This window comes from Zeus faber (assembly GCF_960531495.2).
Source record: "Zeus faber genome assembly, chromosome: 1".
Lineage (NCBI taxonomy): Eukaryota > Metazoa > Chordata > Actinopteri > Zeiformes > Zeidae > Zeus > Zeus faber.
Genome location: NC_137193.1, coordinates 10,451,433 through 10,465,577, shown reverse-complemented (window position 1 = coordinate 10,465,577; position 14,145 = coordinate 10,451,433). Strand labels below are relative to the sequence as shown.

The window sequence follows — 14,145 nt, the reverse complement described above, 5'->3', positions numbered from 1 at the left end:
AGCGGCCATCGGCAGGCCATAATAAGCTCTACACGTCTCAGGTGTGGGGGTAGCAGTGGAGCGGGGGCGAAGCGGGTGGCGGTGGAGCGGGGGCGAAGCGGGTGGCGGCGCCGCGGGGCCGTTTCACCGCCGTCGCGGCAAACGTCGCGGGAATCACCGGGGCAGAAGGTCACAGACAGGTCACTACGTTGCTACGGTAACTGTACGCTGCCAGGCAGGAGGGGGGCGGGCCGCGGACCTGGAACTACAGGGTTTTTTAACGCGTACGAGTCATGGTTTCGAAGGAAGGGAGGATGTATCACTTGACTTGACGAGGGGAACTCTAAGGGAAGGAGGCCGAGGCAGAAGAAAGGTTGTCATACCTGAGCGCAGTTATTCCACGACGCTCCTTTCAGGGAGGGAGGCACATGTTCAACTTGTTATCACTTTGGTGGACTCCCAAAAGTTCAACGACACATTTTAATCCTTCAACTGAACAGTTTATTCTCCCATCTTGTGTCGTGCTGCTTCTGCATAGACGTCTGTTTGTTATTTTGAACTGTTTTCAGCCATAAGGTGTTTCTCAGAGTGACCTATGAACAGAAACATTGGGCTGGAAAATGTAATAACACTGTGATCATTTAGACTTTGGGCATTGTGATAATTTAGTGATAACGCAATTAATCTGGACCAACTCCTTCACTGTTATTATGTACGTCCATGAGACTATCAGAAACAAGAAGAAAAAAAATAATAAAAAAAAGAAATAAGATCCGTACAGAAATACCCCAATTATATTTACAAGTTAAAATATAAGTACTAGTAACTTTTAAAAAGTGACTACTTCTTCCTATGGATTAAAGTGGGTTAAAGTGCCATAAGCGACCCTCAAAACACAAGGTCTGCATGTGGTGCGTTTCTCACCTTAAATCAAGCCTTAAAACCCCATCTACTTAAAGTGGCAACATTATTTTGTTCAATTTAATTCCCATAATATTTATTGAGCTGGATTAGCATAATAGCAATAGCAATTTAGAATAAACAGCAATTTAATACAGTTGTGTTATGCATGTGCTTCCTCTGTTTACTGACTTACATTGTTGGTGGCGGGGTCCGCCACATGCGCAAGAAGTGAACCGGTGAATGTGGTAAAGCAGCATAGCTAGCTGTGGTCAGTAAATTGTCTAAAAAGATGAATGTTCTCAAGAAAGAACAAAAAATGTCCACACAGCACCTCGAGTTACAAAGAAAAAAGAAACAAATCAAACGATCAGAAAAAAAAAATATAAGAAAAAAGGCTGGCACTCCAAATGGAATTGTGGGACTTCTAGTGTAAAAAAAAAATAAAATAAAATGACATAGAAAGAAAAAGAAAAACAAAGAAGAAAAACAAAAAAAACAACCTTTGCCGCTTCGAACGGAATTCTGGAGCTTGTCGTGTCATCCATCCGAGACAGACATCGTTTTATGGATTTCCTCTTGAAATATTTCCTCATCATTTGGTTATTTTATTCCTGGTTAAATGTATTGTATGAACTGACCTCCAGTGTGGTGAGGACTATCTTGTCCACTGATGAAAAGTAGGCTTCCCACAGCATCTGGGTCCTCTGTCTGAGGGCCAGCACCCTCTCATTCCCCACCGCCCGCACGGTGGAGGGCACCTGGGGGGGGGGGGGTACAGAGGTTTAATTTGACACAGTTTGCTGAATTTGCTGAGTTGCTGTAGTTTTTTTTTACCAGTAGTGAAGGAAAATTAACAAGTTGCCGAAAAATACAGATAATAACGGTCGATTGTGACAATAACTTTTTTGGCCCCACATTGGGATTTATTTGTGTAGCACACTTCACACACACCATGTGTTTGACATCCGGGCTTTGGCTCAGAGTCCGGCAATGCATCAATTTAAAAACAATCAGTCATATTTAGGCAATTTAAAAGTTTGGGGGCTTGAATAGCACTTTTTTTTGTCAGAAAACATCTACAAGATGACTTTCCTTTTAATGGTCCTTATTGTTCTATTACACACGTGTAAAATATCTGCCCATTTAATTAATAAATACAATTAAAACAAATTATTATTATTAATAATATTATTATTATTATTATTATTATTATTATTATTATTATTATTATTATTATTATTATTATTATTTCTACCACTCAGCTGCCTTTCTATGAAAAAGTAAAATAAAAAGATGAACCATAAAAACAAATTGGGAACCCCGACTCCGTAAGGAGTCCAACTGAGGGGGATGAGGGTTTTTTTTTTTCCAATTTACTGCAGCTTCACACTTTTCCACGTCAACGTCCTTTTACTTTTGAAGATTCCATTAAGAATACATTAAAATAAGGTTCTGCGAATGCACTTTGTTCCTTTCCAGCTCCGTTGCAACTTATCAAAGTTGTTTCTAAACCCTTAATCCTCTGCTCCCCCTCCCATTATCTATCGCCACATCCTCTCCCTCCTCTCTCCCTCCCTCCCTCTCCCTCTCTATATGTAACGCTTCCCTCTCCCTTTTCACGACACTTTCTCTCCCCCTCTCCCTCTATCTTCTCTCTCCCCCATCTCTCTCTCTCTCTCTCTCTGTTTCTCTCTCTGAAGCGTGGGTTCAGCTCGGTGTGTCAGTGTGTGTGTGCGTATGTGGCCCCACTCAACCTCGCCTCAAAAAGCCTTTTAAAAACTAAATTCCAAAACCTGTAACCCGGGATCAGATGGTAAATTGTAAATGTGTGTGTGTGTGTGTGTGTGTGTGTGTGTGTGTGTGTGTGTGTGTGTGTGTGTGTGTGTGTGTGTGTGTGTGTGTGTGTGTGTGTGTTACCTGCAGCAGTAACCTCTCGTCCCCTTCGATGACCGCCTGGTTCCACTGAATCACATCGGAGAAGGGCAGCTCCCAGCCGTTGCTCAGCAACACGGGGATGCATGCCGCCTGGAGACACACACACACACACACACACACACACACACACACACACACACACACACACACACACACACACACACACACACACACACACACACACACACACACACACACACACACACACACACCAATAAACAAAGTCAGATAATGTGACACAAAAAAAATAATTTTAAAGCAGCTTGTGCCTCAGATAACAAGAAACAACGCACCCCTGTCTGTTTACCTGCATTGCCATAGCAACCATTTGAACAACTTCACCAGGAAACCTACATAACCGTGTCCATAACCGTGGTAACGCTATACCTCATTTGTTGTGACGTGATTCCAAACCACATCCGGTTCGGCATGGCGGGTCTATTTCCAGGGGTGGAAAAATCTGGGTTCAGAAAGCAAAATCCCACTCCGGGATTCCGAGTCAAGCGGGTAGAATTGCTGGTGAGATGCAACTCAGAGGTGGATCAGAGCTGGAGCAAAAACACGGCAGAGCTTTCACATTCTGAACCTGGAGTTATCCACCTCCGTTCACCTCTCGCTCGCTGTGAACGCTCCGGACATTTACCTGCTCTGTTCACACATACCGCTCAATCGGACTTTAGGAATACTTTGTACTAGGGGGCTCGCTGGGACATTTACGTTCACACATACAGCTCCTCTGGGTAATGTCCAGATAATTTCAGGGCTGCAGCGCATGTGTGAAAGCAGCTCAAGTCTATCATGAAATGCAATAGTAAAAATGTATTTTGTTGTAAAAACTGTAAAAATAAATAAATAGATATATAGATAGATAGATAGATAGATATATAGATAGATAGATAGATAGATAGATAGATAGATAGATAGATAGATAGATAGATAGATAGATAGATAGATAGATAGATAGATAGATAGATAAAAAAATAAATAAAACTCCCACAGCTGAGCCAGTGGGGAGAGTGGGAACTGGAGAATCTTTACTCTTAAAGAATTGTGAAAAAATAAATTAAGGAAAGTTTAAAAAATAATATAGAAAATGTTTCTTAACCTTAATTCACATTCTATCCAATGCAGCATTTCTAACATTGGCTCAATTGATCCCTACTTCCCATGGTACCCAAGTGTAAAAATGTTTTTCCTGTATGTAAACAATATGCTCATTTGAATTATTTGAATTCTAACATCGGCTCAAAAGGCCTTGAAACGTAGCTAAACGTAGGATTATGCAAACTGATTTTTCCAAAATGATTGGGACATTTTTGGCTTCATTTTGGGCCCTCCTTTGGCCAATTCCAAATACTTGCAGCATTGAGAAGTTCACAATTGTGCACAAAAATAAATAAATGAACAAATAAATAAATAAATTAATAAAAAAAAACACAAGTAAGTCGTTTTATAAGTTTTAAGTGGATGCATCATGGGACCCGCAGCAGCTAAACTGGGATCGCTCCAGTTCCCGCTCCCTCCTCCGGCTCAGCTGTGGGAGTAAACAACCAAACATGACAAGCTTCAAGTGTGCACACACATACAGCTGAGTATGCGCGCGCGCCCGTGTGTGTGTGTGTGTGTGTGTGTGTGTGTGTGTGCGTGCGTGTGTGTGTGTGTGTGTGTGTGTAAAGACCCCCCGCTGGGAGGCTAGGTTGAGTAACAGCTTATATCTCGCTTTTCCCAGCATGCCCTGGAGGGATTTTACAACTCTCTCTCTCTCTCTCCCTCTGTCTCTCTGTTGACAATGTTGACAGGGCAGGCCCTTGGTCTGCTAATTAAGCACTAGCACTGAGGCAACATAAAAGAGGGAAACAGTGATGGAGGGAGAGAGCGCTGGTGGGAGGCGATAGAGAGAGAGAGAGAGATGGATGGATGGAGCAGGGGAGGACAAGCTGGGGTAAGGGCGGGGGGTGGGGTTGCCATGCTTTATTGAAGCAGAGGTTTGATGTTGCCATATCCCCTTGTTTACTGGCAGCGTTTTGATGTTGTTCTACTTTCTTCCTCTCTGATCATCCCGCCCTCCATCGCTCCCCTTCGCTGGCTGTCCGTCCGTGTGCCTGTCTGTCTGTCTCGGTATCTCTGCACCGCCCCGCACACTCGGATTCTCCCTCTCTTTCATACACACTGTATCATCTGACCCACTCCGTCTCCACTTGTTCTTGTCTCACTCCATTGATTCTCTCTCTCTCTCTCTCCATCACTCCATCCCTGCTCTTTGGCTCCTCCTCATCTCCAACTCAACTAGGGCCTCACTAGGCATCTACTTTCTGAGGGTTCCAACCCTTGATATTGTTCGGATTTCAATTATTATTTCTCTCCTTCGCATTATTTGGGCTAAAAATGTCTCGAACAGGATGAGCTACGGACCCGGTTGAGGTCTCGTTAGAACCGGGATGTCACAGACATCGCGGGTTTCAAGTTTCGTTCAAGTTTTTTCAAGTTGCATCCGTCCGATCCACATTCGGAGCAGGAACAAGTGAAAAAACGATGAAATTTAACCAGAAGTAGCCAACGTTTGTGCATCGCCCACACGCCAAGGTTCTAAAACCTTAGATCGGGTAGTTTAGTTTGTGGAGTAAGACGCTTTGTGACTGTGGTGTGGGGATGGGGTGGTTTGAGCAGCCAGACCTGACCTGGATCTAGGTGATTGGGATGAGGGTGGCTGTGTGTGGGGCAACAATGACGTAGTGACATAATGATGTAGTGACATAATGACGCGACGACGTCTTTCCGTGATTATATATACTTTTTCCGGGTGCTAGTTTTCCGATGCATTCCGAGTACATGAAATGCATCATGGACTCCTACAATTTGTGACTTACAACTTTCCGATAATCCCACAAAGAAAGGAGGGGCACAACGCCGCACCCGACGCAGGGTTAGGTGCGAACAGAAGGTTTAAATTTACAAAAAGACCAAAAGAGATAAAACATCAATCGGCAAGCCGATGTCAAGCGGGAGGCGATACACAGACACCTACACACGTGCAGTTTGTAACCTCTACAGAGCCATGGAGTCTACGCTACACAGCTCGCACGATGGGAATGGACGCTCGGAGCCGCAACCTGCACATATATTACAAATTTCGATGATGTCACAAAGTGTCTGTGGCAGCTTCGTCTACCACACGCCATCTGAGCGCCGTTTTCGGGGGCCCTCCGGCACAGAGACACGATGGGGTTGAAAGACACCAGTTTATTGTAGCGGGTGGGCAGGATGGAACAAGCCCAGGAGCGAAGGCGTGTGTGTGGGGATCGGGGTTTTACCTGGTGCTTGATGATAAGTCTAACGAGCAACAGGTACAAACCACACCATCCCCACATCACAACATCTTATTCTAGAAACTCAGCTCTCTGCACCACCCAACCGGAAACCGTAATTGCGATTCACGAACGTTTGGCTACTTCCGGTGAAATGTAATCGGTTTTTCACCAATTCTTGCACCGAACACTTTTAGCGCGAAAAATGCCAAGGAGAATAATAATAATAATAATAATAATAATACAACTCAGAACAATAACAACAACAAACTCCGAACAATAACAGCACTGCGGACTGGGCCCCTAATAATAATAACAAAAATAATAATAACAAATAATAACAATAATATGATTGTTATTATTATTAGTAGTAGTAGTAGTATTGTTATCTATCAGCTCTTAATCTTTCTCTTTATTCTGCAGAATAAATATGATTCACCTCACCAACCACGCAGGAGAATTTCTCCAACAACCTTTATGACGTCATCCTAGTATTTACCATAAATCTGGAGGTTTTCATTCCGAATGTTCATTCGCACCGTGTCTAGTGTGCAGTGTAGACTTTACAATCTTGGTTCGACATTACAAACTATGCGTTTACGTATATATTTATGTGCCTTCTTACCTGGTAGAGGTCTGTAGATCTGTTCAATTTATATTTTATCTCTTTGGTCCCCATTACTTTGCCGGATTAATGAAAAATACGAAAAAAAGTACTCAAAGCCGTGATATGGTAATTACTCACAGATATACAACAACATTTTTCATATTTCATGGAATCGTAACTTATTGAAAATGTAATTCGAGGAAAAAAGTCGCCACTAAAATTACGTGAGTATGGAGATTACGTCAGGCAGGAGAGAGTCCCTCCGTCCGCTCCAAACGTCCCCGCATTTAATCACAGATCGCAGATTCAGGAACCTCGGAACCTCTGAAACCTGTAATATGTCCCTAACATGACTAAACTGGACTCTGTGTAATGCTGCCTACAGCTATATTTATGATTGTTATAATTATTAGCATTAAGAATACTACAAACAAAAAATATAATTTAAAAAATATATTTTTTTTTATTGTTATTTTATTATGAATCCACATATAAATCATAACAATTATAATGAATGATTATCATTATTTTAATTTATTAATCAACTAAACCACCAGAGAGTGGTCGTGGCAGAGATAGGTTAAAACCTCTATTCAGTTCACCAGCACGCATCTGCTCATATAAATAAGTGTGTATCACTTTCACTATTACGGCGTATACTTTAACACACTCTTTTTTGGAACCAGTTTTTCCTGGTCAGTGAAGGGGGGGGGGGGGGGGGGGGCTGAAGTGTGTCCCAGTGGGAGGAAGGTAACGAGATCCTCTGAATGAGACCCTTCTCCATTACAGGGTCACACACACTCGCTGACACACCCGTCCAAAGTCCCAATTTGCCTAATCTGCATGGCTGTGGAGGTGGTGGGAAACTGGAGCCCTGTATATACACACACACACACACACACACAGACACATATATATATATATATATATATATATATATATATATATATATATATATATATATATATATACACGAGGTGTTAGCATGCAGTGTATTGAACTTCTTCATAAACACAGTACGGGCAGCATTCCTAAAGCTGGAGAGACTTTTAAACGTTTAATGGAGACACAGAGAACAACACAACATCACTCGTCGGCTCCTGACACCGGTCGAGGTCCCGACGTCAGCGTTTTCAAGAAGCTCCGTTTTACTTCCCTCACACACACACGCACACATTTTACACACAAGCGCTGTTTTGGTGTGGACAAGAGAAAGTACTATGTTTATAACCATGTATTTGTGGACGGGGGCCTCAGTCACCCTCTGACAGCAGAACCACCCCGAGGCCTCCAGAGCGGAGACCCGCGAGGAGGCTGTGCTCCGGCTCCTCCCATCCCCAGACCCAGCACTCTGGCGCGGGCCGAGCCGAGCGCGTTCTCCCCCTGTCGCCTGGAGCCGCCGCAGTGCGAGAGCATGTGCCACGTCGCTACCATTTTGGGAATGTTTGTGTTGGAAAGTGAGGAGGGGAAGAATGAATGAATGTAAAAAAAAGGAATATTCTGTGTGAGTGTACGTCTGTAAATGTGCGCAGATGTGGTAATGGTGTAAAGACGTGCGTTGACATGATTGTGTTTGTGTCTGTGGTGTATGTGTATGTGTTTGTGTATGTCTGTGTGTATGTCTGTGTGTGTGTGTGTGTGTGTGTGTGTATGTCTGTGTGTGCATACACACACACACACACACACACACACTAATTGCCAGTCTTTAGTGGGCTGGCAACGAGAGAGAGAAAAGCAACAACCTGCAAATCTTATGGCTGCTTGAATGGAACACACAGGGGAGGCTGGAGCGAGAAAGAAAGAGGGAAAGACATAAATAGAGAGACAGAGAATTTTGCCCATTCAGCAGAGGTTCGCAGTGTGTGGAAGGCTGGCACCCTTATGAAAGCTTCCGGGCAATTCATAAGTCGCGCACGCACGCACGCACGCACGCACGCACGCACGCACGCACGCACGTCAAACACACTCTCAGGGAACAAGGTCTCCACAGAGTTGAGTGTGAGGTGAGAACAGTGGCTGCTTCCTCAGAGAGCATCGACCTGGGTGGTAAACTCTGCTGAAGCACTTTTTAAAATTGCACTACACTCCCTTTCTCCAAGATGTGAACGCAGATGACTGCTGGTAGCATGATGGTGTGGGTGTGTGTGTGTGTAGAAGCGTATATTTGTATAATGCCTAGTATACACTAAAGGACTTTCAAAAGGGTCACATTACGTGATTTTCAAGGCCGATTTGGCAACAAACTGAGATGGGTCATGGTGGTACAGTGTAGCATAGTCCGGGGTGGTCCGGGGTGGTCCAGGGTGGCCCGGGGTGGTCCGGGGGTTGGTCCGGGGTGGTCCGGGGTGGTGGCACTGTGGAGTCGTAGCCTTCATCGATATGTGTGTGTGTGAGTGAAAGCCTCAAATCTGTCTCTACGCGATCCCAATCGGCCAGGTCACAATTCAAGCAAACATGTTTTACCGGGGCCGGTCTTTCCATAGTCATTGGGCGTGCGCACGTCAGAGCCTCAGAATCCCAACGGGAAATCTCAACAGCCGTGGAGAACTGTGAGTTGCCTTCAGAGGGAGGAGAGGGGGGAAAAGCCAAATGAAAGACGCACCTGCAAGCGGAAAGTGGGCGGTGCGGGCTTCTGAAACGGAGGAGCGACTTGTGGAATTGTGGCAAAACCTCCTCTCCATCCGTGGCTTTGACCATATTCTGTGGGGTTCTTTTGCGCAAATCACTGCACAAGCAACCACGCGGTGAGCTGTATGGCACCCGTGTTTGTCTGAATGTCTTGCGATATTTTGACAACGTCTCGAATGAATCTCACGGTTTCAATTGCACTGGAGAAAATACGTCCTCACGAGTCCTGGAGGACCAGGAAGCTGCATCTGTCTGCTACTGTCTGTCTGCCTTTTTATTGGTCCTTCAAAGACAGCGGTAGTTATGCATGTGGCACAGAAGTAGACTGAAAAATCTGCAAAAGACGGTCGCTTAATTTCCGCTGCTCCATCTTGTCGCTGTCGTTCACAATTTTAAATAAAATGCACAATGTGGCCACAGTTTAAGGAAATCTCTTGTCTCACAAGTCGTTGGATCTCAGAGGGTCAGAAATTCTTGTGAACGGTCCCACACTAGCGTGGAACTAGTCCCTAATCTGGGACTGGTCTCCAGCCTGGTCTGGAACCCTTGAGAGAATATGAAGTTGGTTTGATATTATCTTAAGTCTTAAAGTCTTTCAATGGGGTTGTGCCAAAATCCCAAGACGTTCTATCCCCTCTGATCACTGTCTTTGCGAAATCCTGTAGTGTGTGTGTGTGTGCGCTACAGAGATGGACGCACACAAGACTTGTGTGTGACTTGTGTGATCTTCACCTGGACGCTCGCTTGAAAGGAAACCATGGAACAGTGTTGTTCAGTGTTGTTCAGCGTCTCTGTAAGTGAACTGCGTATCCCCATGTAATCTAACGGGAATATTTAACTCAACGGTTTAACATCTTTCTACCATTTATAAATCAAACTCGGTTTTGAAAATATGTTGAGAGATAAAAAAAAACACAAAGGAACACAAATCTGTAAAAATCTAATTTTCCTTCATGAAAGGCTTTTTTTTTTTTTAACTTATTTGGCTGCTCCTGGCCATTTTAGAAATGCGCGACAAGTCGGTTTTTTTTATTTAAATGTGTGATGTGTGTCTAAAAATATTTTAGTGGGTCCTTGCTATCAGTATGTTTGTGCACGCATGTGTTAATGGGCAAACAATGAAGAATTACAGGTTTGGAAAAGTCCTTCCAGGTCTTTCAGTCGACTGATCATTCTCATTAGTCGCTCCTAACGTTAGTGCGAGTTAGCGAATCCAGACAGTGGCCTCAAAATACAGGAAGATATTCACTTTCTGAGAGAGAGAGAGAGAGAGAGAGAGAGAGAGAGAGGGAGAGAGAGAGAGAGAGAGAGAGAGATTGCTTGCACTAATGGACCAACGCCTTTTTAAAATGGCCTTTCAAACCTTTACGGCCCGATTTGCTCTGATAACAGCACAATGGAGTCGGGCAAAGCGCTTGACAGATGTGACCATTAAGGAGCCGAACGGAGGGACTGGATCAAAACCGGAGTGTTGCAAAATCCCTTTTCTTTAATGGACACTTCCTGTCTTTTCCGAACAGCGCGCCTCCTGTATTTCACTCCATTCCTGTAATAGTGTGTTTTATTACGCTCTGGCGTCGCAAATGTCATGTTTGCCGGGGACCGCGTTGACACATGACGCGCACAGCCTCTTGTCTGAGACGCGGCTCTACACCCTCCAAGGTTTGTTTGTTCGGCACCCCTTGGGGGAGATTCTGCGGCACAGTCGCAGAATTGAACCAATAAAAATATAAATGTCATTCATCGAACGCTTTCCTACATCGGTGTGCGTTTTCCGCATGATCACGAGGACGTAAATGCAATGTTCACTTTGCTCCAATTTCAAAACTGTGTTTATGGTTTTGCGCCGCTACTAACGTGTTACAAAATGGCCGAAATTGCACATGGGCAAGGGTTGTGAAGTCAACTGGATATTCAGGTTTGAATATACAATACACTGGTATGTACAGAGGAACTGCGTGCAATTCCACACAGTGTGGGTTGACTGGGGACTGTGCCTGTGGAATAAGTTCATCATCCTTGGCAAGAGTGCTGGTGAACGGCGTTCATTCTTCTTCCCTCTGTGTCAAGTGCTATAAGTGCTTACACAGTAGAGGACATATAGTGAACTAAATGAGGTTACTCTATGGGGGGGGTTTCAGACACAGAAGATAGAGCTGTGTTACACTTGTGGTGCTTTTTTGCGAACCAGGGTGGCAAGCTCAATCCTTAGATTTAGCAATGCATTTCAGTGTAAGATATTAACAAAAACCCATTCGGACAGCACCAGAAAATGGCCAAGTCCCCACGTAGGTGGACTTATTGATAAGATAGCAAACGGATCCAGACACAACAGTTGTCTCTTGGTGTACGCGATACCAGTTTTTCATACACGTCGACTCTCAGCAAAAGCCAAGGGTGTCAATGTAGAAGCCACTTTTTTTTTGAGGGGGGGGGGGGTTACCTGCAGCGACTCCAGGAAGCGGAAGGACCCCAGCCGCCGACCTCTGGGCACCAGGCAGAAGGTAGAGTTGTGGAGAAGCTCCTGGTAGTCAAACCTGACAGACGGAAAGAGGGAAAGTGCATGGGTTAATATCTGAGATACACAAAATATACCCGGTTCGCATGGACGGGAATCGACGGACGTAGCTGGAGCGAGGGGTATCCCCGAGGGAAATCCAAAACAAGTCGCACCTGATACCTCAGTGACCGGCGGCCGAAACAGTAAACAAGCCACTTCACACCGTACCACGGTAAACCACAAAAAAACACATAACCTGCAGCTGAACTGCCCTTTTTGTTGCGTTCAGGGATTTATTCAAGGCTAATTTTGAGCGCCTGGGTTGAGCCTTACTCCACCGAATGCGCAGGTTTGGAAAAAAGTGGCATACAGTGGGCGAGGGGGGCCAGGGTCTTCCGAAAAGTTCGAAAACGAGCACGGTTTCACAGTCCCGGCGCCATTAAAAGCATCCTCCCTGTCCACTTTGCGCTCGCGATTTCAGCCAGCCGATGGCGCTGCGGAGCCACTTCTGACTATCTGTGATGCCGATTTAATCGCATTTGTAAAGTAAGGTTATTATTATATTTTAGTTTACTGATCAAATAAGCATGTCCTGGTGCAGAGTACAGCACACCTTTAAATAAACAGAAGCGCTAGTTGGCCACACCTGGGCAAGCCGCTGAAAAACAGCCAATAAATAACCGTTAAACCATCAATGCAATAAGTGTATTGCTAGTACGGCCATATTGTGCCCCGCACACACACACGCGCACACACACACACACACACGCACACACACACACACACACTCACACACACACACACACACACACACACACACGTTTTATGGCTATGTAAATGAACCCGAGCGGAACCCTCAATGCGGCCCTTCATCCGTGGAGTGGAACAGCGCTTCAACGGCCAAGGACCTCCTGGTGGAGAACCAGTCAACAGACGGAGAAAAACACAAAAAAAAACTAACAAGCTGAAGCAGCCTGGTTGGGAGGGTAAGGAGCTTCTGTTCTCCGCCTCCTCCTTCCTCCGTCTCATAATCTTCTCCTCCCCCCACCTCCCTCTCCTCCACTCCTCATAATCTTCTCGCTCCACCTCCTTCTCCACCTCCCCCTCACCCTCACCCTCTGCCCCTCCTAATCTTCTCCTCCTTCCATTCCCCTTCTCCTCCTCCCGCGCACCTCCTAATCTTCACCTCCCTCCAACTCACCCTCCTCCACCTACATGCCTCAAGATCTTCTCCTCCCTTCACCTCCTTCTCCCGCTCCACCTCCTCTGCCCCTCCTAATCGTCTCATCCCTCCACCTCCCCCTCCGCTCCTCCCAATCTTCTCCACCTACTTCTCCTTCTCATCCTGCTCCTCCTCCGCTCCTCCTAATCTTCTCCTCCCCCCCCCCTACTTCTCCTTCTCCTCCTCCTCCTCCTCCCCCGCTCCTCCTTATCTTCTCCTCCCTCCTCCCCCACTCCTCCTTATCTTCCAGTCCCTCCTTCGCCTCCTCCTAATATTCTCCTCCTCCTCCCACACCCAGCTTTATACTTGTTTATTTTCAGAGGGAAAGGGGTGGCGGTGGTGGTGATGGGGTTGGGGTCGGGGGTGGTGTTGTCAGTATAAAATATGGCTGCCATTAGTCTTGTGGGTCCCGGGGTGTTCAGTCATTTATTTAACCCCGCCGTGAGTGACGAGATACAGGCCCCCCAGCCCCGCCCGAGAAAATTGGGAATATTTCGCTGCTGATGTTGGCACAGATTAGAGGTGGTGGAGGCGAGCGTCTGAATGGACGTCACTGTTTGGGGTTTTTTTGGCGGGGGGAGTGCGTGGTTGTTACCGAGCTCTGCACTGCGGTGTGGATGTGAGTGTGTTACTGTGTAGGAGTGTATGACGTATACAAATAAATATAATCGAAAGTCAAGACACACGCATGAATGTCCTGAGCAGCTGGCCATTGATGTGACACAAATAATCGAGATTCACAATTGAATCAAATTGTTCTTGTTATGTTTATGCTTGCTGCTAGTATATGCTCTAACCGTGTAATAACACATCCTATATCCTAGTATCTTTTGTGATTGTTAATTTATTGTTATTGCCTATTTCAATATTGTGTGTGGGGATGGTAGCTCAGGAGGTAGAGCTGGTGGTCTAGCGATCTAAAGGTTGCTGGTTGGATCCCAGGCTCCTCCTGCTAGCATGCTGTAGTGTCCTTGAGCAAGACACTTAACCCCTAATTGCTCCTGATGGCTGCGTCCGTCGGTGTTTGAACAATTGTAAGTCGCTTTGGATAAAAGCGTCTGCTAAA

At 45.4% G+C, this 14,145-nt stretch overlaps 1 protein-coding gene across 1 annotated transcript in view; it reads right to left on the bottom strand.

The window, feature by feature from the left end:
- The window catches only part of ext1c (exostoses (multiple) 1c), an 89,215-nt gene that overhangs the window by 9,452 nt on the left and 65,618 nt on the right, over window positions 1–14,145 (bottom strand). The window contains exons 2-4 of the mRNA XM_080006294.1: window positions 11,801–11,894; window positions 2,800–2,907; window positions 1,521–1,640 (exon numbers count right to left, since the gene is read on the bottom strand). Of these exons, the coding sequence (XP_079862420.1) occupies window positions 1,521–1,640; window positions 2,800–2,907; window positions 11,801–11,894 (322 nt within the window). The remainder of the gene's footprint in view (window positions 1–1,520; window positions 1,641–2,799; window positions 2,908–11,800; window positions 11,895–14,145) is intronic.